At 35.6% G+C, this 25,442-nt stretch overlaps 1 protein-coding gene across 1 annotated transcript in view; it reads right to left on the bottom strand.

Annotated features, from left to right (window-relative positions):
* PTPRD (protein tyrosine phosphatase receptor type D) overlaps positions 1–25,442 on the bottom strand; it is a 329,742-nt gene that overhangs the window by 18,944 nt on the left and 285,356 nt on the right. Inside the window, exons 30-31 of the mRNA XM_050913754.1 lie at positions 15,797–15,916; positions 15,012–15,166 (exon numbers count right to left, since the gene is read on the bottom strand). Of these exons, the coding sequence (XP_050769711.1) occupies positions 15,012–15,166; positions 15,797–15,916 (275 nt within the window). The remainder of the gene's footprint in view (positions 1–15,011; positions 15,167–15,796; positions 15,917–25,442) is intronic.

Genomic DNA, 25,442 nt, shown 5'->3' with positions numbered 1-25,442 from the left:
TACGACTATTTTAACTTCCTTCCTCTTTGCCCCCACATACCTTCTAATTCCAAACTCCAATAGCTTCCTATACAAGAGCAAGAAACTATCCTGTCTTTATCCCCTGTTTCTCCTTCTTTTCTGCTATCATGCAGACTTCTTAATATGGTACCAATACACTGCTGGGAAGCCACGCAGTTCAAATCCTCACTCACTAACATGCCACTGGAACATAAAAAAAAATTTCCTATCTACTTCCTGCTAACAATGATAATTCAGCTAAAGAGAATAATTTCACAAATTAATTCTACACTTGTTATTGACTTTCTTGCCCTTTTGGTTTGCATCTTTTGGTGTTACTGTCAAACTTAGAATTTAAAAAAAATATTCTATCATTTCAGCCAGTGAAAGATACTGTTACATTTACAAACTGAAAATGTAAGCAATCTATTAAGTAGGCATGCCTACTAGGAAACTGTTATTGCTTCCAATATTATCATTTATCCTATTATAACATTTGTTTTCAATTTCTAAAAACATGAGTGACTCAGTCCCATGAGCTGAAACATGTTTAATGTCCTGTAATGCAATACAGCTGCAATTCACAAAAAGAAAAATTAAGAAGCATAAGGGGGCCATTCCACATTAAAATCACTGTATGGATGTGTTAAAGGTTGGCTTTTGTGATTAATTTGTAGCTGTTTAAAAGATGACCCTTTACTGATATTTTAGTGATTTGGCAAAGGAAGGCAGTGTAATTGCCAGTATTCACAGATCATTTAATTGGAAGCAAAGACAGTAAAATATGGACCAAAAATAATTTAGGACATTTCTGACTCCTATCAGGGGAAAATTTTATTGAATATTACAGTTTCAGATTGAATGAAGCTTGCATTTATGAACTGAAAGTACATAAAATTGCTTGTGATACGGGAAACATATAAAAATGCCCAGATTTTATTGAGGAACTTCACATGATTAGATTCCAATCCCACAGAAATTCTGTAGTAGTTCTGACAAGAGCAATATTTAGATTATTTTCTCCTTTTCGTGTTAGGAAATTAGAACACAGTTGAAAATCACCCCTCTGTCCAGGAAGCAGCAAAAACCCCCTTATGAAACCATTGAAGATCCTTTTGAAGGGATACATCTGACTGAAATAGCATACTGACCTTGTGCAAAGAGCTAGATTTATATTTCATTTTAGAAGAGATACCAGACTGCTTCAAGAATTCTGGTACTGGCTTATAAGACACCTTTGAGAATTGATCTGCAAGTGCACAATGACTTTCTTTTCTTCTCACTGTGGTTATAGTTGGATACCAGCAATCAAGTATGGTATATGACATTTTAGGTGTAATGCTTCACCAAACAAAAGAATTTAGCCATTGTGTTTTCTTCATCTCTGTACTATGCATGGAGGGAACCGTATTTGTCACTGAAGTCACATAAAGCTTCTTAAAATGAAGAACGGAAGAAAAAAATCAGAAAACAGGAGAAGATTTCACTACAAGTAGATAAAGCTCAGTCTAGAGCTCCCCAGAGTTTTCATAGATAGCTGGCAAAAGCATAGAAGGCTCACAAATCAAAAGTCAGCCTTAGATCTTTCTTCCTTTACTGAGCTTTATGAAGATTTTCCTTTCAGTCTGTACATTCTCAGAATTCTACCATCACCATAAATTCTTCAAATTTAACTGCCCCAGATTTAAGCCCAATTTTTTGTCATATATGATTGCAGAAGTGTAATAATGTTCAGGAAGTAAATCTGTTCTTCATTTAATCCTGAGTTCAGCTCTGAAGAGATCAAGCACAAGAAGCTGTCTTACCAGATTGTATCATGAACACAAACAAACAAACTCTCAAATATTAAAACATACAGAATCAAAACTCCAAGAAATTTCTCTAACAAATCCCATGTACTGGGAATAATTGTTTATTAAAATTATTTTAAAAGCTGAGTTGTCCATGCAGGATAAAAATGTAGCTTTAGTAATGTTCAACAAAACAAAGCAGAAATGTTTTAAGAGACACTTCTAACAGGGACATTCCATTATAGCAGTTCAAATCCTCTCACCAGACTTTAAATCCAGGTCTGTCATGAGCCAGAACTTTACAGAAATGCAGAAGGACTCCTATATAGCTTCAAAGCAACACAGGAATGTAGTTGTGGAAGTGCATAATGTAAAGAGCAATTCCACTAACTGATAGCTCACAAGTATTAGAAATAATTTACGTGGTAGCAGTGGAAAAAGATGTACCATGTTGCACTACAAAAGTAAAAGATATATAAGTAGTTCATTAAAGTAATGGACTGAAGGAAAATAACATCTGAAACCACAAATATTACAGCCACAGGTAACTTCTGAGCACACTTTTAAAATGTGACAGCCATTTACCTGAAGTTACATTTTTGCACTGCAATTAGATCTAGAAGGTTTCTGCAGAACTAATTGGAAAGATTTTGTGTGATATCTTTATTCACTCTCACATTCATTCACCCACCACCCTGTGAATCCACTATGTACTGAGGATTCTGTAAATTTTCCCTTGAATGCTATTCTGAGGCCATTTTGCATGCCAAAGGACTGCCCTTGCATTCGCCTCCATGACAAGCACTGTGGCCCATCTCAAGAATGGTAGAGAAATCATAAGGTTGAAGAAACATATCAAAGAGGATGACAATGTATGAAGAGGAGGTTAATCAAACTAGATTACTCAGCTTGGAGCAGAGAAGACTCAAGAGAAAGTGAGATATGAGAGAAGGGCATAAAACCATGCATTACATGGAGGAGGTGAAAACGAAATTACTTCATTTTTTGCTCACAACACAAGAAGTAAGATCATGAAATGAAATGATGACAGAGAATTTAAAACAAACAGGAAGTAACTTTTCCTGTAGTACATAATTAAATTGTGAAACTCATTGTTACAGAATACCATGGATGCCAAAAAGAAATTCATGGAGGAAAGGATCCATTAAGGGTTATTAACCAACAAGTTACAGACACAACTTCTCCTACAGAAATCCTTTTATTAGACTTTGCTGCAATTTTGATAGGCACTCTAAGAAAATAACGTTCTAGACAAGTCCTAGGAGAGAAGCTTAAATGCGCTGTCTAAATTTGGTCTCATGGTCCCACACACTTAAAGAAAGCACAAGCATTCCACTCCCCCATCTGCTAATCAGATCATCTAGACCTCTTCCTTTCAATCAACACTTCTGCCTTTGGGTACCTGACTCTTTTAGAAACTATGCCATTGAAAAGGGACCATACTATTTCTGATCGTTGCTTTTTCTTCCTTAAAAGGGACAAAATATCACAGAGTACTTCTGCCTGCTTCATTCCTGAAATCATGAATTGTTGGTGAAACAAAGATCTCTTATTGTTCTGCTTGCGAGATGGAATATAGCAGAAATCACACAATATGACAACTGATAAGTTCATCGACCCTATTTCATACCACTTCTTTTTCTTAAATTGGTTTCCCTTCAGAGTTGATTGTGGATTTCATATAGCAATACATGCCATAATCCTACTTTTCATAGAAGATTTTTATATATACACCATACTGTAAATCACTGTATCACCTGATTTCTTCAATTACTCAGATATATAAAGAAAAGAAATTAGAATAAACTGTATTTCTCTGTACTATCTGTGCACAAGGATTTACTGTGATTTTTTATTTCAAAATTAATCCAGTTCTTAGATATCCTCCTTCTTATTTTCCTACTTCTCTAAATACAATCTCATATATTCAGTGTACTGCATTCTGTATTTAGCATCAGAGTAACTATCCTAAATATATCTTCTCTGTGAGATTTGTTGAGTTTCAGTGTATATTTTACATTCTTTGTACTGTACAATGCATTCACAAAGCAGTCTTGTCATTATGCATTCCTCTAAAGAAATATCTAAAATTTACTGAAATAGATTCTATTAGAATAGAGTTTAGAAAAAGAATGTATTTTGAGGTTAATTTTAAAAACACATCTTACTTCGACTCGTTACCTTCAATTAAAGACAGATCTACACATGAACAGCTGTAGTAAATCCAGAAAATGATACTTCTGGGTAATTTATGAGAGGAAGTACACTGCAATCCTATAATCAATAAATAAAAGTGAAGATTACAGCACAGTAAAGAAGTCAATGAGCAGAAATTATGCTGCTTGCTGCTAACAACTACTCCTTGCTTTCTTTGCATTTCAACCTGTTTTGTGTTCTCGGGGTGGAACGTTTTGAGGAGTTGTTTTGTACTTTTGCATATTTCTGTGCTTTGATTACATTTTCATGTGGAACATGTAGAAGAGCTATTACCCTACCTGTGTGGGAAATAGCAAGGTGAACTGATGTTATCTGAAAATGAATTAAAGAAGATGGGAAGAGAAGTGTTCTGCAATACTGGATAACAGGATGACCTTGAAAGTACTTGCTGAACACTAAGGTGCTTCCTAGTTTCCGAGTCCTTCTGGACCCCTCCCTGATTCTAGGTGTTTGTATACCTATTGTGGTCAACAACTGTTTCTTTTTCTTAACACCGGTTGCCCTCAAGATCCCTGTTTTTAAAGTCAGAACACTACCATTTCCCATTTGTTATGCTTGGGTTTTAGACTGACAGAACAGTGTTGAGGTCCCAGATTGTCATCTGGACACAGTATTTCATCTGGTAAGTACAAAGCAAAAAACAAGACATAGTACCAGGTCTCTTCAGTCTGCGTTGGCTTTTTTTTCAGTACCAATCACAGTTCAAAGCCCTAAATGAACTGCGCTCTACCTGTTTACAAATTCCTTCCCCCCCCCTTCGAAAACTTGGAAATAACCAGAAATTAGTCCTCAAGCTTGAAGCTGATGGGACTTTAGTAGCAGACCTACTGTCTTGGATCTCCATCTCAAGATGTCTCTTCCTTTTCCATGGAGAACTGATATATCTAGAGGATACACTCAGAGATGAGACAAACATGATCTTGCCACCTTAGAGTTGGTTGAAACTGAAATGGTTGCAATACGGTAATAATGCAGTGAGATGTTACACAGCAGAAAACAGAGAAGAAAAAACTATGAGGCTTCTTTTATGAGCTCATATCAAAGCTCTTGCTAGGCCTCTGTTTTCTTAGACCAAGTGGTGAAAAGAATAAACATCCTTTTCAATATCTCTGACAATACTGCACTGACAGCTGAAGAGCTTGGTTACTGGTGCTACTTCTGATGTTTCTTTTCTTTAACTTCAGCAGTCTTTACACCAGCATGAATTCTATGTAATGTAGTAGAAAATCAGGTTGTGAGAGCTTAATACCACTAAGCATTTCACAATTCTTAATCACAACTTGTCATTTAGAGGTTGGACACTAATCTCTCTCTTTTGCAGGATTTTGAACTTTATGAGCAAATACTGTGTATAGGTTACAATGAAAATCATGGGGGTTTTGGTGTAGAAGTTTCAAAGTAGCTGTAAAATGAGCTTGGATAGTATTATGATAATTTCTAAACAATTAAAAACTATTTTTAAAATTCAGGTGACAAAAAAAAAAATAGGCACCACAACGCAGGATTCACTTGGAACAGCAATCATTGACAAAATCTGATAATAAGTGATGAGATCCTGAAGTAAGTCTATAAAAGTATGAAAAACAAGAAAGATTAATATTCAGGACAGAATACTGATTGGAAAGCCTCCACGAAAAGATAACAGGACTATTTCTAAAGCTGCATTTTACTGCTAGAGACACAGAGAGATGATTTAAAGAGGCTTTCATGCTGATTACTTTAGATAAAAATACAGCCTGTTCGAAGTTAGCCAAACATACTGGGTAGCCAAGTTGATGCAATGTGTTCCAGTATACTGTGTGTCCATGGATATTCCGGAATTTACTGTAGGTACAGCTGGGAAATCTCAGAGATACCCCTTTCCAGAATTCAGCTATTGGGTTATAAAAATATTTTCACATTTCCTGCAGATGGCTGGATTCTTTTCTTCACTCATAATTTTAATTCAGAATTCATTACGGACAGCTGCTGGCTCTGATAGAACCTAATTGCTCTTTTACTAGACTCAGCTGCAAGCAGTCAGATTTCCTTTTCCTTTGTAAAGTATATTATATATAAACATGGGCGGGGAGAAAAATAACCAATTAACTAAATACATATGGATAAAATGACTCACTAGGAGCACTGATCAAATAATGTATCAAACTACAGCTTAGGTCAAAGGAAATTACAGGCCTTGTAGGACATGATAATATATATATGGAAATAATTATCAGCACCAACATATTTGTAATTTGAGATAACACATGGAAAAGGCATTGCTTCTGTTAAAAAAATCTTACAGAAAATTATTACATTTTAATAAGGGACAGGTTATTTCACTGAGTGAAAAGTCATCAGTCTCCAGGAGACCTGCTCAACCGAAACCATTTGTTGGCCGAATCCAAGTCAGGCCCCAGTATATCCACTGAACAACCTAGCAAGAAAACGTGGCATAATTCTGGAACTCTTTTTGCTGCCTTACCTCTTATTAAAAAAAAATAAAGGTACTGGGGAATAGTTACTGTTACTAAGGCTATAGAAAAAGGGTACATCACAAATGAGGGAGCAGAGACAGCCAGCAAAAAGACTAGGGATGTGAGGATGCCCTGCCATCTCCCTCCATATGACAAGTACTGAAGCAGGTTAGGATATTTTGCTGTCCTAGTTTGCTATGATGGATGAATGCAAGGGAAAGCTGTAGACATGTAAAACAAGAAACAATGTTAAAGAATGTTCTTTTTTTTCCCTTTATCCAAAGACATTTAGTGAAATGAAGAGACATGTTTAAAATAACAGTAAATATATATCTTCTAACATGATGCGTGAAACTACTTGTCAGAGAACAATACTTAGACAAGGAAAAAAGCCAAAGATAAGACTGTCTGGTTTTGTTCTTTACAATGTACGTACAATCATGAATATGAACAATAAAGTATCCACCAGTTTCTCTAGGTAGCTAAAGGAATAACGGGGAAAAAGAATTGAAATCCTCATGAAGTAGGCCTAAACTAGTCACTAACTGCTTGCTGCTGGGGAGGAAAGTTTACTGAAATATTGTTGACATTGGAATTTTATACTTTCCCCTGAAAGTTCTGACATTTGCCATTGTCAGAGACAGGATACTGGCCTAGATAGACCACTGATTCTATCTATTAATATCATTCACTACTTTCCTTTACAGAGTTCTGACTTCTAGCAGAAACAAAATCTTGCCCTATGCAGTCACAGCAGCTTTTTAGGATTTCAAAAAATAACCCAGCCCTGAGTCACAGCAGTGGGGGTATAATCCCCTGAACCACAGGCTAAGTGCCAACCACAGACAGCTTTATACACATAGGACTGACTTAATCAAAAAGACCACAAGTAGGTATTTTCCATTATTTGAACGTGCATGAATAAATACTGCTATAATTCGTTATTTGTATGCTTTTGAATTTTAATAATGGTTCCAGTGATACTTACTGAGTTTTTATGCTTATAAACAATGGAAGTATATACTGTACATACAGCAGCTTCAGTTCAGGTTTCAGGAAAGGCTGGTTTGCTGTGCACAACTGGTTTCTAATTTAAGACAAAACTTGAAAGTGGATCAGCATCAGTTTGCTGATGTTTGACACATCACAGAGGATTTCTAGATAACGTAGCATAGTATTTTCCTATTCAAACTGAAAATATCAAAGTACTCTAGCCAATCTTTAAGGACCCTGCACACTGTCACATTGACTACTGTCTGGTAATCCTTGTCATGTTCATAATTCCAGATTTTCATATGTGAGCACCTAAATTTAAGGAAACAAATTAGAGACCTAAGCTAGTAAGACCCAGATTGCCCTTAAGTTAAGACTGATCATTCTGGGAAGGTAACTGGCATCTTTGTAATCAAGATGATCCTAACTAATGACAATCAAATTTGAAACAGAGAAAAAAAATTCCAGCATTACCCATCCATCACTGGCTCTATCAGCATATAGATGGAGACTCTGCTTTTTGTCTGTATAATTGCATGAGCATAGCACAGTAACTAGGCGAAAACTCTTGTAAGTTCAGCATAAAACAGCCAGGGTCTTCAACTGTGAAGCTTTTAGAACCTAAATTTTCACAACCTTGAAAGTTTTTATGGTAAGAATATTAAGGCAAGTCCCAACTCCTGTCCCTCTGTGATGCCACTCATTACACAAGTGATTATCAAGTAGTGTCTTGCTATAACGATGACCCCTCAATCAGTGTACTGGTGGGACACCAGTCTTTGTTTCTGCCAGCTAGCATTATCAACCTTTCTTCTAGACTCTTTCTCATTTTCCAGTAGATTTTACAATTTCAACAACTAAATGAAGACAGAACAACCATCCAAAAATTTCTAAATGAAGAGAATCCAGATCAAGTTCCTTAAACAACGACCAAGCTCCCAACGTATCAAACTCTAAAAGTCTTGGTGTATTTTGTATAAGGTACATGTAGAAATGAAATAACTCCCAAGAAGAAAGGTATGTGTAGAAATGAAATGACTCCCAGTCAGTCACTCTGACTGCATGGTCAGAGTAACTGAGACTATCAATACAAATGAAATACAATGAAAAACATGGACATTTACTCATTGCTGTGTTTTTATACTAAGAGGAACGAAACATGCTAAGCAGGGTTACCTACAGCCTTACCCTCTCCCTTTGCTTTTTATTTGTGAACGAAGACTTTGAGAAAAAAGTTGTCTTAATGTGATATATGGTGACCTACAGCTAACAGCTGGACAGGAAATAGTGTTACAGTGGTTTTGTATATGGATTATACCCAGCACAGTCTAATATAGAGTAGCAACCCAATAGCAGCTGGATAAAGATATGTGGGTAAAGCACAGAATGTTTAGAATATTTGTGATATTAATATTCTTGTCATACTAAAATGCCTTTAATACCTTTTTTCTCTCCAGAGCTTTCAGCTGTCCAGGGAAGTTAGGAAAGATCCTGAGTTGTTCTCAGGGTAGGGAGAGGGAAGGGATGAGGAAGCTTTTAGTATTTTTCAATCTTCTTTGAGAGATTTCTGAATATGTACTGGGGCAATTTTTTTCCCCCACCACGAAAAAGGATAGGTAGTCACCTGCATCCTACTCACTGCCAGGATGAGAAAATGAGCACTTGTGAGGCACGTGGCAAAAGTGATAGGGAGGTTCAAAAGATACATAGGTGAGGTAAAACAATCCACTGGAAAATCATGGCCTTAGATATACATATTTTTTTTTTTTAATTTTATTTTTTATTCTGAAACATTGAATAAAAATTATGGAAGTATTCTACCTTAGGAAATACAAGATCACATTGTGTTCTGTTATTTTTTAAAAACTAACTTGTTTTTACTGTGCTAACTGGTTATGTTAGTATACTCAGACATGGATGTACTTAAAACAGTCACATTCTTCCAAACATCCAAGTTTTTCTGTTTGCAATAGCAGCATTAACAGTACCTGCCAAAATTTCACAAAGTATCTTAAAGATATGCCCCTTGGTGCTGGTATTAAAAAAAGAGATTCAAACATCTGGGATTGCACTTAGGTGTTAAGCTTTTAGGTAGTGTTATTGAACCAACTACTAAAGTTTTTGTGATGTTTTGAAAACATAGTGGCATAAAGCTCCAAACACCCCCCTGGTGCTATTTTATTGTGATCTGATTAGCACCTGCTTGCCTGCACTAATCCAACTTCAAACAAAAACGTGTGCTTTCCCCACTATCATCAGACCACACATTACAGCCTCACCAATGCAGGATCCTAGGGTTTAAGCCTGCATTTTTTCATTAAAGAAACCCTTTTTTCTAGATCAGCTCTGCAAATTAGGGCAAGTCATGCAGAGACACCAGTTGGATTGTGATATTACTCAACTTCTGTAAAAGGATACAGTCTTAAAATATAACAGTCTGTAAATGAAAAAGTATCTACCTGCATCAAGTATTTCAACCACCATAGAAAAATCTTCAGACAAGTTATTCTAAATAAGCCAAGTCAAGATTTGAACACACATTATGAAAAGTATCTACAAATAGAATGGGATTCCTAAATTTCTTTGGCGTTATTATTTTTTTTTGCATTCAGCTTTACCTTTGATTTAGCTGCTTTCCTCTATCAAATCTCACATTGAGAATAATGATACTGCTGTCTTTGGGAAAATGTAACTCAAGCAAGGATCACGGAACATGGCAGTTTATAACAAATATATTTCTAAATTTAACTTCACATTGATTTGGGCTTTGCTAAACTATCTTTCCTAGTGGATATAGACAGAAAAGTACAGAATTTTTCCTGGAAAAAGAGTGCAATGGCATTATGCATTTATATTATTACTACTACACCTTTTTCATACAGGTAGACTACCAGAATATCTGATTACATAAATAAAAAAATCTGCATTTAGATTAGGCCTTGATGTTACCTTTGGTGCTTCACAATCCTTTCAGCAATGATTAATGTTTTCTCCTTAAAAATAATGTAGCTTTAATTATATTTTAATTACCTTTTCAGCTTAAAAATCTGCCAACTTTTCTGCAAAAGTAAGAGCTTTGACTTATAGAATGTACATATAACAATTCTCAACATGTTTTTGACTTCTATATTAGATGCAAATTCAATACAGGCAATCAAACTGTTAATTATCAAAAGTAGATGTGCAAATGACATGCAAAGATGTCTGTTGCATGGACATTAGTAACAAATAATTACTAATGTTATCGTAAATTCTGATTATATAATTCTGTATTTTTCCTTGCCTGCATCACACAAAATTTGTTATGAAGACATAGACTTGCATTCGTTTGACATGCATTTATGAGAACATGTCTTATAAAGTCTAGTAATTTTGAATGATAATACTTATATTATATTCACAGTTAATTTCACCAGTTAAGACCATGTATTTTTTTTCTGGTGACTGTTATGTGAATAGAATGCATTCAAATGTTTACAGGGTGGGTTCTTCAGTTGTCACTTCTTTTCACTTCAGACTTTTTCCCACTAAGCACACTGTAAGTTATTAAATAAATTCTTCATACACTCAACAACCATTTCCTAGGAACAGCATATTATGGTAGCTTATCAGCTACTGAGGCTTTGATACAAACTGGTCTGGGGCCACACTCTTGAACTGGACTTCCGACTACCTTGATTCTCTGTAGGATACATAGCCATATCCCAAAACCACCAAGCAAACTGGAAAAACCTCTTACTCTCTTAACATGAAGTGGACTGAAAGACAACTGTTGGTCAATATTAAGGCAGATGTGGAGAATGCAGTAAGGAAAAGCTTGGGCTAAACCTTTCACTTACAATACCTACTTATAAATAGAGAATAAATAGAGGGTTACTGTCCAAGGATCAAAATGCAGATAGATGGCTTTTTTATTTATTCCTCACCCAGGCAGGCTCCTGTTGCTTTTACTGGGTGTTGACCTGAATGAAAAGTGAAAAGGAGCTCAGCTTTTGAGCAGTAAGAAACTCTGAGCTACATTCACAGAAATATTATAGACAAATAGCTTCTCCCTGTACTTAGTTGCCTGCTAGCTTTTATTTTCAGTTTTTTATGGGTTAAAAGCTTTGTAGAAAAATGCTTCCACAGCTTCTTCATACCTGCTCTTTCTTTCTACCAAACATATGTTGAAAGGTAAACTCCCTTGTATTTATACCTCTATAACAAGTCATTATTATAATTTCCTGAGCTCTGACAGTTTGTTAGGTACTGGAAGAAACATAAAAGAAGGTAACAGTGCTGTCTCAGATGTCTTACACTCCCCACTATGAATCCTATGTTCCCACTGGGGAGTAAACTCAGATTATTCCTTTAGTGGGATATCTTGGAAAAGCGCTGCCTACCATAGGCAAAGGATACGAGATACGAGGATTTTGTATTATACTGTTTTGCTCTAGTGGAGAAAGTTTGAAATACTTTTAACATTTGAATGATGGTAGTACACGAGCTTTAATGAAAAGGGACTTAGGGAGTCCTGAACACAAAATGGGAGACAGTGACAGGTAAGATACAGAACAAGGAAAAGAGGACTTTTTTAAAAGGCTGCAAAGGCAGACTAGGGGCCAGCAAAGTAAGAAATGAAAAGCAAGAAGTTTGTCAAAAACAGATATAATATCTCAGTGGAAAAGGGTGACTACTAGAAGGCGGTGAAAGGTGATGCATGACAAAAATTGGCAGGAGAATGCTACCATTAGAACAACAGCCTTTCTTCAGAGAAAATACTAAGACATGTAGGAACATATTGCATATTGAAATAGTTCAGTAATATGGTAAAAAACAGTGAAATGAGTTTTAGAAAAAAGTGGAATCGAAGGACAGAAATAGAATATAATTAGAGGGGTCCACGGAATAAAGAGCAGTCCAGACACCGGAGAGAAAAAACCTGAAAAAAAGTGAAATGACTGAGGATGAGAAGCAAAGGAAAGAGTGGAATGGAGAAATTTACAAAGTAAGCAACAGAAAGGAAAGAAAAATCTGAAAGCAGATTCTAAGAAAAAATAGATAACATGCAAAACTTGCTTATTTTTCTGTTTCAACATAAAATGAATTTTTTTCTGAGCTTGAAATGAAATGTTTAGGCACGCCCAGTACTTTAATTTCAAACTGAATGTGAAAGTTCTTCATGTTGCTGAATGAAAGACATATCTTTTAGCCTAAAAAAATTGTGCTGATGCTCTGTCATTGTTCCTCTTCGGATTTTTTTTACCAAGTTAATAATGTCAAATTCAAAATGATAAGGCAATACAAATCTCAAAATATAATGTTGCTACAATATACCTGAAAAGAGACACACACATTAACATCACTACTGTAAGAAAGACTTTAGTAACTTATTCTTGTTGGTCTATCAGTTAGATAGTCAGCACATCAACACTGATGAGTTAATGAGTACATTCATAAACTTTGAACTGTCCACACCACTTGCTGCTACGTGCCCAACCACATAAAATTTTTAAATACAGACATAAATGTGTAAATTTGCAAGAAATTTGGTGTCATTAGTTCTTCTGCTCATAGACAAATTGCTGGGAGTGGGATTTAAAAGGCTTGCTAAAATAACAGAGTATGTGGAAGTCTGCTTTCTAGATAGGTTGTATGAAATACCTAAAATCTTAATGTCTCAAGAAGCTACACATAAGGCAAAGAGCTTCAACAAATTTACTACCAGGATATGCATATTGTAGAGTATCAATAAATAAATTAATAGGAAATTGGGAAAAAAAGTCCTGCAACAGGCATCAAATCATACTACCTAACCTGACCATCACTTTCACTGAAATTTGCATGCATAACCAATGACAAAGAGAAAATAATGACCTTGCATTTCATCAATACCACTGAGTGATAATAAGCTTTGTATTTTATTTCATCTTTTCCAATGACTTGTTATATAACTCTTAACAACTAATTTAATTCGTCTGTTTTTGCATTGAGAGAATTTAGGTAATTATACTAACTTAACAGCCTTCCCAGAGTGGTATTAATTCTTCTATTAATTTTGGTTTTGATTTAGAGCATAACATCTTCACTGCTGAGCACCTTTGGAGGTATGCTCTATATGGACCAAGCTGACAAAATTATAGCTGAGGCAATCTATAATTCTAGGCAATACTCAAACTGTTTTATGATCCTGTAAATACAGGTACAAAAAGATTTGGCTCTATTCAGGAAATACTCAGCAAACTGTGTAAATAGATGTGTATTATTATCATCTATATTTATTCCACATTCCTAACCCTGGTGTTTCAATAAACATTAAATGTCTATCTTCCATGTTCTCTGATCTTTTCTAAACAGTCTGTGCCTTTCAACATTGAAGTCCTGCTTATTTTGTTTTCCTGTTGACTTTATTTTCCTGTCTCATTTACAAGAGCCTCTTTTAATCACTTCAAAAATGTTCAAATAACCAGCTTCCATGGCTGGCTTACCAATATGTAAGAAGCCACAACTAGAAGGGGTGGTATGCTGTAATCCTTCTAATTCCTATTCCTCATTTTTTGGATGACAAAAGCAAGACTGGTTTTCAAATATGCTAAGCATTTATAGCTTCAGTGAACAGGGAGTAGTAGCTTTCAGCCTTACTAACTGAAGGTATCCCAAAACGAAGTTCACAAAAATCAGTGATCTTAGGAATCTGCTTTGAAAGGGGCAGCACAGTAAGCTATGTAAGCTATAACAACATACCCCTGGAATGAGGGGGATCCATTTTACAGCTTACTTCCATTAGAACTGGCACATATGTCCTGATGATGTTCTTACTAGTGTGATTTTAAGGCTTTCTAAAAGATCTGCTCTTGTCAAAGATTTCCAAAGAATCCCCATCTCTTCCTCTTCATTTTCCCTACTCCCAGAACTTTAAAAGGTAATGAAGTTTTTCTCCTGAGAATTTATTAATTCATACCTTATAATGCCTAAAGAGGTTTGCTACCTTGCAAACAGCATGGAGCACTCATTTCCCTGGAACTGAGCTCAGCCTGTTCCCCAGGTACGTCCTTTGCAGTTCTAGCTCCTCACAGTCCTAAGTTGAGGGTTTAACCTTGAATACAGATTAAGGTTTCTACCTATTTTCAATAAAAGTTGCCATTTATCTTTCTTCATTTTCATGTTCTTTCATACACAATATACGTAGTAATTTCAAAAGCTGTTTCATTGCTCAAAACACACTTTCTTCAATATTCAGGTTCTTAAATCAACACTATTCTCTTTTTCACGTCACCTTCTGAATGCTATAGATATATTTGTATTCTCCCTGCAGACATTCTCCCTGTAGTTCTTTAGATATTCTAAAATTAATTCCTCTTGCACAGACCAAAGAAAGTAATTCTGGCCCATCCAAGTTGGCAGTGCGATACTCAGGTCCCCAATTTGCAATGCAACCATCTTTTTCTTTGACAGACTCAGTTGCCTCTTTGAAAGAAGATAATGTTCTTGTCTGCAACAAAACAGAAAGTGGTAATCTTGACATAAGATGCTTTGAAAGAAATTCTGGGCTTACCTGCAATGTACAACCATAGGTCCAGCATCAGGTGGGTTGCAGGTCTTGACTCGTCGCAGGAAAGCCAAAAATGGTGTCGGGTGTTCTGGGACACCATGGTCAGGCCAGGCAGTGAACTGGAATTGCCTCACTTCCCTTTTCTCACTTGAACCATTCTATGAAATTAAAAACATTCATGACAAAACTGCCACTTGATGTGATATTGGCACTTTTCAATGAAACAACTGCAGAAGCATATATACCATGAAGTGTATTTAAATCACATTTGGGGCCAGAGAGAAATGGAACTTAGGCTATGGAGGGAAATGTTTCTTATATTCTAAATTGCAGGATTCAAACAATGTAAGAGCTTTAACTATACTGCACAGTAATGCACCACAACAAGTGCCAGAGCTTTAGCTAGTATTTCATTCAGTTAAATGTTTTTTCATAGCGAGAGCTCTGTATGAACTTACGAAACTCCATGCTGTAAGAAAAATACACTGTCTGTAGAAGAAGTCTCATCATTCAGTGCTGCTAGGAGTAAATGAGGGAGGAAAGTGGAAGGAGGGAAAGGGAAGAAAGGGAGTGAGGAAATAAGGGAGAAAGGTAGGGAAGGCAGGAAGCAAAAGAAAGAAGGACAGCAGGGCAGCAGGAGGGAGAGAGTGATAGGAATGAAGGGAGGAAGGGGAAAGGAAGGGGAAGGGGAAGGGGAAGGGAAGGAAAAGGAAAATGAAAAGGAAACGATAAAAGCTGCCTACATTTAAATTTTAAAGTACATTGTAAGTATATATAAGTATATATACCTTGTAAAGTGCAAATGTACGAACACAGTACGTTGCCAGTTCAACAGTGTCTAAAAGAGTCACTTGGATTAGTCCGTAAGTTTCTGTGCCTCTGCTTGGCCAGTATTGATCGCACTTCACCTGTAGTGAAAAATATGTAATTATTTAATACATTTAAAACTGACATTTATCACATATCTAAGTGTATATCACTGTATTAAAGTATGTGGAGTTAGAATGTTCAACAACTGCTGAAGATCCAACACAAGAAATTTAGTTATCATCCACAAGAATTGCTCTTCTGGTAGTAGCTCTTACAATATCTTCTTCCATAATGGGTATTTGTAAATTCAGTGGGGCAGATGATTAAGAAATACTAATAAGTATAGATACACTAAAGAAAAAACAATTTATTGTAGCTAAAAATATGACCTTTATCTTCAGTAACTCACCTTTCACCATCCAGAATTTAGTAACAGTACTAATCCAGTAAAGGTAGACAGACAATTTTTTTAACATTTGCCATATTTCACCTATGTCACATTAGTCCCCAAACATATAAACTGTTGCTTGGATGTTAATATTTAGCATGTATAGAAATATCTCAGTAAAAACCTGAATTTTTTGAGAAATAATTTTAGTACACAGATAAATGAAAGAGCGCCAACAACTATTTAGTGCACTCTGAGAAAATACAATTTCCTTCTCAGATCAGTGTTACGAAGCATGTAACAAAATTGTGTTCACAGGCATTTAAAAGACATGGTTTGATAGAGAGAGTTCATCCATCAAATTTTAAAAGACACAGGACATTTCATTCAGAGAAATCTCCATTTCAAAACACCATAGTTTAGAATATTAATGAGCTGAAACAATTCTGTATAAGATGACACATAAGAGAACCATATGTTTATCATCATTGCTGAGGCTCAATAATTTGTTTCAGTTAAAAATGTTATTTACGATGAAAGCTATTATGAAAAAAGAAATGCTGAACTCCTAAAACAATCAGAAAACATGGCACAAAGTAGTATGGGGGTTAAATAATTGAAAATATTTCGCTTTCAGTGACTTATAGGTGAAACTGAGACAGTCAGTCCCCGTTCTATTTATAACAATATTCTTATCAATTAGCCTTGCATGCGGTACAGAAGTGTTTTCTGAGTCCAGTAATAATACATTGCATTTGTTTAGTAAATGTCTTCATTAATCACTCTAAGCCAGACTCATATTAAATTCAGTGAGAATACTCAAACTGTAGGAAACAACAAAAGCAGAATATTGCACAGTATTTCTGATAAAAATGTGAATTATCATGCTAATCCAAGAGAAAAACTGATGATTCCCCCAAAATGGAAAATTAAGAAATGCATCTTTGAAACTCATGTGTTCTCCAGGTTTCTCACTCTGCACAGTACTTATTGAAAAAGACTTGGTACGCTTTCAAACTCCCCAGTCCTGAATAGCTTTTGCTTGCAGATCATTTTATTTTGAGGCTCACAGGTCACAGATTACTAATGGTTCACAAATCATAGTCTGAGAACAAGTAATCTAGACAAAGAGAAGAAAAAATTCTAACCACTGAAGCAGGTGATGAACATTCATTAGAGGCAAAAAACCCTGAAACAATATTTTACAGGAATTGATAGTTTAATCTATAGATAAGGAATAGGAACAAAGTAACTAAAAATGTTTATCGATACTACAGTATTAAAAATGGGATTAATAGTGTATAAATTCTTCTTATTAAGAGGAACTAAGTAATTACTTCCTTGTGCCATTTACTGAAATACTGAAAGAGTAAGTATTGCAGGTACTTCATGAATATCGGTGATTTATTTGCAAAATTCCTAATACTAAAAGAAGCCACTATGGTCTTCTGCAAATCAGACAGAACGGTATATTTTCAATTGAGTTATTTCAATATAATTACAGTAAATCTAGTTTCACTTTATCATTAATATAGACACAGTGTAACTTGTGTCTATATTAGTTAGCTGTATTTTACACAAACAAGTTGTGGTTTATTATTTATTAATTCCCACAGAATGACATACATTTTTTCATGGAAAATGTTGATACATAATAGCTGTTGTTTGTAATCTTAGCAACTACAGGTTTGGTATAAACCTCTGACCAAACCTGTTTGGCTTGAATTATTTTTTTAAAAAATGAATAAAAATGGTAGAATACTTTATGCACTTTTAATAAAATGAATACAAGAAATAAATGTCTGGCTATGCCTTCGCATGCCTAAACATGTAGTTCTCCTCTTTATCCTGCAGTTCCCACATATAAGTTGCATGGTCATAGAAGCACTGCCAGCTTCCAGAAAGCATGCCTGAAAAATTAACCAGTTTTCTCACTAGAAAGCCTTTATAAAAACAACTTCCAAATGTAGTAGAGAGAAATGTTCAACACAAAAATTACATAGAAATTCATAACTTAGTAGGCTATCAGCATCTTTGCAAACAACAGAAAATACCTGTTTTAAATTTAATCTGTATAGTAATCTAATGTTAAGCATATACTCAGATTTAGAAGCCTGTAGAAAATTGCTCCTTTTCATTTAGGCTGGGAAAAAATAAATGAGCCTGCTTTTTTAGGTGCAGATTTTAGTTTTTTTTTTTCATTTATTAGTTTATCTAACATAAACTCCAATCATTTTATAATTTTTCTAAAATACTTTCCGTGAGAACTAGCTGATGCAGAGGACTGCTGCTGGAAGCAGACACTAACTGTTCAAAAATAAATACAATTTGTAGACCAGTGTATAAATTATTTGAGAGTGGAAACCGATGAAAATATGTATCAAATTTTTAGAAAGAAAACCTGATTTCGCACTGATGTGGATTTGACCTTGTGGAAGAGCACATGAAGCATAAGTTGATGGAACTACATCTTTTATTCCTTTTGCCTCTTGATTTTTCTCAGAACAAGAGGTCTTCTTCAGAGATGTGCCCTTACCTGCCTCCTACACTCTTTTGCACTGTGATCATAAACCTTACATTCCCAATACTCCTAACAATTTAGAGTCCAATTTATCTTTGTGAGAGATCAGAACAATGTTTTCTATTGGACTTCACCAGCAGCAGAGACTCAAATAATATAAGTTAATTGTTAAGTCACTATTTTCTGAGACAGAGTTCTTGTTAAATGTTTTATCCTATGTTAAGATCCCAGCCTTCAGCATGTAAAGTAAGTTTATTTTTCAGAGGTTACGTATTAATGTTTTTTTCAGAAAAAAATTGTCAACCCCCTTGAGTCATCCAAAATTTAACACTAAATGTCAACAAGTCAATTTTGAAATTATTTGCCAAATGTTTTTTTGCTTTAGCTCTTTGGTCTGTGTTTACTTTCCCTGTAGTAAGGGCAATTTCTTCCTCACTTTTGTACGTTGTTTGGAAAACAGACAACTTTAATGTGGTAAGGTATGGTGATGATAACATGAGTCCTCCTTCAGAAATACAATTACAGGGTTTATTTATTTTCAGGATTAGTTTGTAATATACCTTTGCTGAATTTCATCATCCTCACCTTCCTCTTATCCACCCAGCTCCCAGTTCCAAGGGTTGATCTTTTCCTCTATATTCACCTGCACCCAATGAGAGCTTTTCTGTGCCACTAACTGTACATGGTTACAGAAAACAGCTTTCACCAGTAATTCTCTAATGTTCTCTTGCCTGTCACTAAAGATGGCAAGATGAATGAAACAGACACATGAGCATGAAAGAACTCACTGGTGATTTCAAAGAGTGTTTTTTAAAGAGAAATTCAATTACAAGTAATGACAAGCATACCTTTTACTACTGCTTTCGCTATCTCATGATCATAGGTTGCACACTGCCAAACCCACTACATCTGAGATCAGAGCAGCTCTCAAAAGCCTACTAAATATATTATGAACTCTTTTAAGTACCATAGTAGTAGACATAGCTAGAAGACATAACTAATGATAGGCACATTCTCTTAACCTGCCCCTCAAACATACACACTTTTTCTTTCTCCACATTTCTTCCACTCAGACCATGCAAATCCTTGCTCTTCATGGAAATATGAGCATTCACTGAAAGCAAAGCTGTAAGAAAATGTAAATGCTTTCTTTTTTATTCAAAATGAGAAGCTTGAGACCATTTCAGACTTGAGGGGTTTAAGTAGCTACAGAGTTCCTAAGAATATTCATGGATATTCACACTTCAACAAGTCACAGACACTAGAGAAGGCACTGCCATGCATCAACAGAGCTGAAGGAAGTGTATTTCCATATGAACATATGAATACAAAGATTCCTGACATTCAAGGGTAGAGAAATAATTTCCTAGTATAAAGTTCCATCATTCAGGCTGAAAAGCCCCTTCAGGTGATTCTTAACACATGAGCCAGCTGTTACAGGCCATCTGAGATTATAAGGACAAAACGCAGATCAGGAAAGATGCAGCAAACTAGTAATAGGCAGATTCATATAGTACATTCCTTGCTGTAAGAACAGCATATGAATTATGCCGAATCTGGAACAGGAAATAACAGCAGTGTGTAAAAAACTCCTTGCTCGGGTTTTCTTAATAATAATAGTCTTTTGCAGACAAAATACTCTAATGACATTTTCAGATGGTCTTCTTTCAAAAATAAAGTATCTCTACAATGATGTTGAATGATAATAATAATTATGCAATAAAAAATGTAGTGCCAGTTGTTGGCAATGGAAACTGCCTCAAACCCTATCAGGCTAGCTTAGTGCCTCAGACATTCCAGCTAATGTTCTGTCTCCAAGCAGTTGTTACTCTGAAGCCATTTTCCTTTTCGCAACAATACCTTGCCACCTAAAGATTAGGCTGATTTGGGTCTAAAGATTGTAGGCACTGGCACTAGTACATGAGATTGTAATGCAAAGATTTAAAAAAAAAAAAAAATCAGCATACAGAAACACATTTTTTTAGGCCTTATTTGAACAAGATTTGGTCAGGTGTCACTCATTCACTTTGGTCTAACTCTAAATGACAGATTAAAAATATAAACTCCTATTCAGAAATAAGGCTGAAAATAAAACAGTTTGAAGTATTAGATTTTGCTTTCGGAGAAGCACTGAATTTAATAAGATCCTAAATTCTGAAAGAACTGAGCACCCAGCCCAAGGCAGACAGATCCTTCTAAGTCTCACCAAATGTATTCCCAAAACAATTAATCACTTCAGGAAATTTTGATTCTTTCAATCCATTTTTTACTACAGAAAAAAGAACATTTGTATGCACTGGTCTCTAATAACGATTTATAGTAGATACGTACCTGTGAGTACATAAAGGCGAAGTATTCTCCAGTTTAGTCTGGAGAAAAGGAGGTTGAGGGGAGACCTCATTGCTCTCTACAACTACCTGAAAGGAGGTTGTAGCAAGGTGGGTGTCGGTCTCTTTGCCCGGGTAACAAGTGACAGGATGAGAGGAAACAGCCTCAAGTTGTGCCAGGGGAAGTTTAGATGGGATATTATGAAAAATTTCTTCACCGAAAGAGTTGTCAAGCACTGGAACAGGCTGCCCAGGGAAGTGGTTGAGTCACCATCCCTGGAATTATTTAAAAAGATGTGTAGACGTGGTGCGTAGGGACACGGTTTAGTGGTGGACTTGGCAGTGTCAGGTTAACGGTTGGACTTGATGATCTTAAACCTTTTCCAACCTAAATGATTCTATGATTGTTGAAGCTTATCTGAACCAAGTATTTAGAGTTTAAAAACTACGTAGAAAATAAGCACTTCTGCAGTGCAATATAATTCTGTCTAAGGTCTTAATTACAGTAGCCTTGAAAAAGAAGTTCCAAACAGGATTTGGAGACAACCTAAATGAACTTTAGGCTAATCAATTCATAACAAACTTTAGTCCTCTATAAAGTCTGCAAATCAACCCTCATTACACCCTTACTTTTCGAAATTTCTGTGATATGATTAGTAGGCTAACAGTTAATATCGAAAGATAATTGATAATTAAAAAGATAACCTCCAAACTGTTTCCATTCTGATCCTTACGACAGAATGTGGTATGGTTATTAAAACAAAAGGAAACAGATATTAAAAGGAGTCTTGGGCATATTTGAAATGTGTTCTCTATCTCGTCTTTAATCTTCATCTATACAAGCCAAGAACAGTTCAAAACTATATTGCTGCCATCAATGTGAGATGCCCTTTTTGAACTCTTCCTAACAGCAGGGAAGGCAGGGTCTTAGTGAATTCATTTTGAAGGATGAGTCTGTCAAACAGTTAAGTACAGCAAGATTTTCCAAAAAGGTCTTGAAAAGGTTTATATGAATGGATCCGACGGGAAAAGTGAATGGGCTGACTACTTTTTGCTTCATCCTCTTCCTGTACTCAAGGCTGATCACTGTGTGCAGCCTGAATAATCCTTTCACTGAATGAGATATTACATTACAGTATGAAGAACGTATTGAACAATTCAGCTTACTATTCAAGTGCTCTAATGAAGATTTTCTATTGTCCATGCAAGAGAGCTATCTCTTTTAGCTGATATGAATATTATGTAAGAAATCAGTGAAACAAAATAATTAAAAGAGTGAAACATCAGAGCAATAAAATTCTATTATTACATTTTTGGTTCACCTGAAAGCCAGAAGGGAATGGATGAAACAGCACGAAAATAAGAAACGGGGCAGTGGAGAACATTCTGGGGATCTTAAGAGGTTTCAGTTTGGATTTTGATTTTTGAATGGAACTTTGAGTCACGGCGAGCTTTCTATTGCTAGTTTAATACATGGACAAAATTCTTAATCTCATAAATGTATTTCATACAGTTCCTGTGATATTAACCAGAAAGATGACCTAGAAAAAACATCTATTACCGTGTGCCTTTCAGTAGCCAACTGTACCCATTAAATTCCTTAGAAAATAAGAAAAGGTTTGTAAATGATGGAAAAATGTAAATCATAATATTCTCTTTCAGAGACACCTATCTGAAGAACTTAGATTTTCCAGATGTATTTCTCACCATAAAGGAGAACTAGTCTTGAGTCTTTCACCAGAATCTGCTAAATAAGGAAATGTGGGGTTATTTTCCCTAAACAATACTAAATTAATTCACTGATCTTTCCAAGCCTGAAATTCCTTGAAAGAACTCCCTGCACTGAAGTGATAGGTTGCAGTGCTAAACCAAACATGAGCTAATCATTGCATTTTGAAAACATATATGCAGAATTTTTAATTTTGCAAGGAAAACTTCCAGCTCAAAATGTCCATGGCCATTCTTTACATGTGGCATAGACCCTCTGTCTTTATTAAGAGAAGAATTGTATGAGGTAGTAAGGTATGTCTTACCTCAAGCACAAAGCAAACAAACTAAGCAAATAAAGTCAAATTACAGACTTACAATACAGTTTTGGCTAAACCACTTGCTATACACTTGCCTCAGGGAAATGGTATTTTTGAGAAAACAGTTTACTCTAACAGCTAAGAAACCACTTCATTTATGGACACAGAATCATAACACAAAAAACTGGATAGTTGCCTTGAAAAATACTTATGGCAGTACCAGGTATTGCCCTATTAGTTCAGGTAAGACTCTGGTGTAAACAGTTCTTGAAAGCTTACAGTGGAAGAGACTGCACAAAATATCCTACGGAGTTTGCTCCATTCATGACATTAAATTTTGGAAGTTCTTTAACAGTTTAACATAAATCACCTTTGCTGCAAAGTTTATTTCTTCCTCCTAGAGACCCACAGGCAGGGAAAACGATTGATTGCCATGAAATTTTTAACAGCTTTTCACATGCTGGAAGACTATTATGTTTTCCTTCACTCTCTTATATATAAAACAAATCCAATTCTTTCTGACTTTCCCCATACATCATTTCTCCAACTTCTGATCATTATTGTTCTCCTCTAGATTCCCTGTAATTTACCAACACCTTTTCACATGGGGCATTCATTCTGTATGTCCTCAACTCCAAATGTGTATAAGCTGAAATAACCGACATGCCATGCCAAAACTACTTTCAGCCTATGTAGTGGTGTTACAGCATTTCTTTTCACACAAAATTAACCCTGCTTATAGTATGGCATTTCCACAGCTATTTTGCTGGGTGACATAATAGCCTGAGTTTTAGCTGAGGCACCTTGGCACAGCACTTCCACCTGTAACGTGCCTAGAAAAAGAAACTTCAAGCTTTATTGGTGAGTGCAGTCTATGTTAGTATATATCTAGGATTAGATGCTTACATGAATTAAGTACCTATGACTGACTGCATTACAGCGAGAGTTCAGCACGTCCCTGCCCTTGCACCTCTGAGAATACTTCCATAATGAACAGCCATATGGTTGAGTTTTACAATTCTGACATGGTAACTGGTGACTCCAGCTTGTACAATGGTGTAGGAATTCTTGGACTGTGGCCATCGCATTCTGCTACAGTGAAAAAAAATCCCAGTACAAACCTACACATTTTTATTTTTATTTTTGTAAATCTGGTGAACACATGCTATACTTGACTTTAGATTTCTCTTTTTTTTTTTTTGCCAGCGCTCTCATTCATTCTTCTTCTGACTCATACCTTAGCATGCTGAGAGCACTAAAGAAGTGAAATAAAATTCTGATAGTACATAATTGATACAGAAGTTATTGGTTTGCCATTAAAATTAGGGAATGAACAATTACAAAACTGCACATTTAGTTCTTCTTTAGTAAAACAATACAATTAAGTATGAAAGAATGCCAACTGCAACACGTGTCCTATCTGCTAATATGTCTGCTGGGAGAGATGTTAACTTATCTCTTACCAGATAAAGACATGCATATTTTTCTAGTTGCTGCAAAAAGTAGCTAAAATTTTTGTTTATATTTTCCTATGTTTAAATACATATTTCACAATTTTAAAAAAAGAAATTTTTACATACCTGTGCTGCCCCATACAAAACATCAGTGCAGCTTTTATGCACAAATCAGTTACATTTTGTCTAAATACAGTACAATACAGGTGCACTTGGGAGCATATTGATATAATCCGTAATGAATTAAGTGTATGTATTGATGACTTTTCTACTCATATTAGTGAAGATGTCTTATTGTCACTTATTTTCGATCCGCTATTTTGACAGGTAATAGCTCCAGTATTACCCATCAAAACATACTTAGGAGGAAAGATCTGAAATTTGCTGCTGAAGCCCTGCACAACAAATGGAAAACTATCGTAATCACAATCACATAAAACTCTGCTGCACAGCCTGTATTTGTCTGAAAGATCTTCATGCATTTCATACAGACAAGAAAAGAACGTTCTGAGTTTTCTTTGCTTGTTACTGTTGTGCATGTGCTTAGCTATGAGGTCAGCCACGTTAGATATCAGTGCCTACTCCGCCTTCAACAAATGAAGAATCATTAAAAATGTTAGCAATTTGTGCATTTGGAGTAGAATAATTTAGGGTTCTTCCCAGACCTGTCTTTATGTTTTCTGTGCCTATAGCAAGACTTAGAAACCTTTGGTGGCCAGAAGTTTGTTTCAAAGCTATTCTTACTAAAGAGTCCCAAGCTACAATTACAGTTTCCACTGTGCTTATTCAAATGTTTTTGGTTTTTGTACTACTTGAATCTGAAAAAAATCTTCCCTGATTTTATTTAATATGTCCCCCTTCTTCAAAAAAAACCCCAAACCCACCTAACAAAACCAACCCCCCAAAA

The sequence above is a fragment of the Gymnogyps californianus genome, chromosome Z, assembly GCF_018139145.2.
Source record: "Gymnogyps californianus isolate 813 chromosome Z, ASM1813914v2, whole genome shotgun sequence".
NCBI classification, from domain to species: domain Eukaryota; kingdom Metazoa; phylum Chordata; class Aves; order Accipitriformes; family Cathartidae; genus Gymnogyps; species Gymnogyps californianus.
The sequence above is the reverse complement of the archived record's forward strand: the minus strand, read 5'-3'. Positions and strand labels throughout refer to the sequence as shown.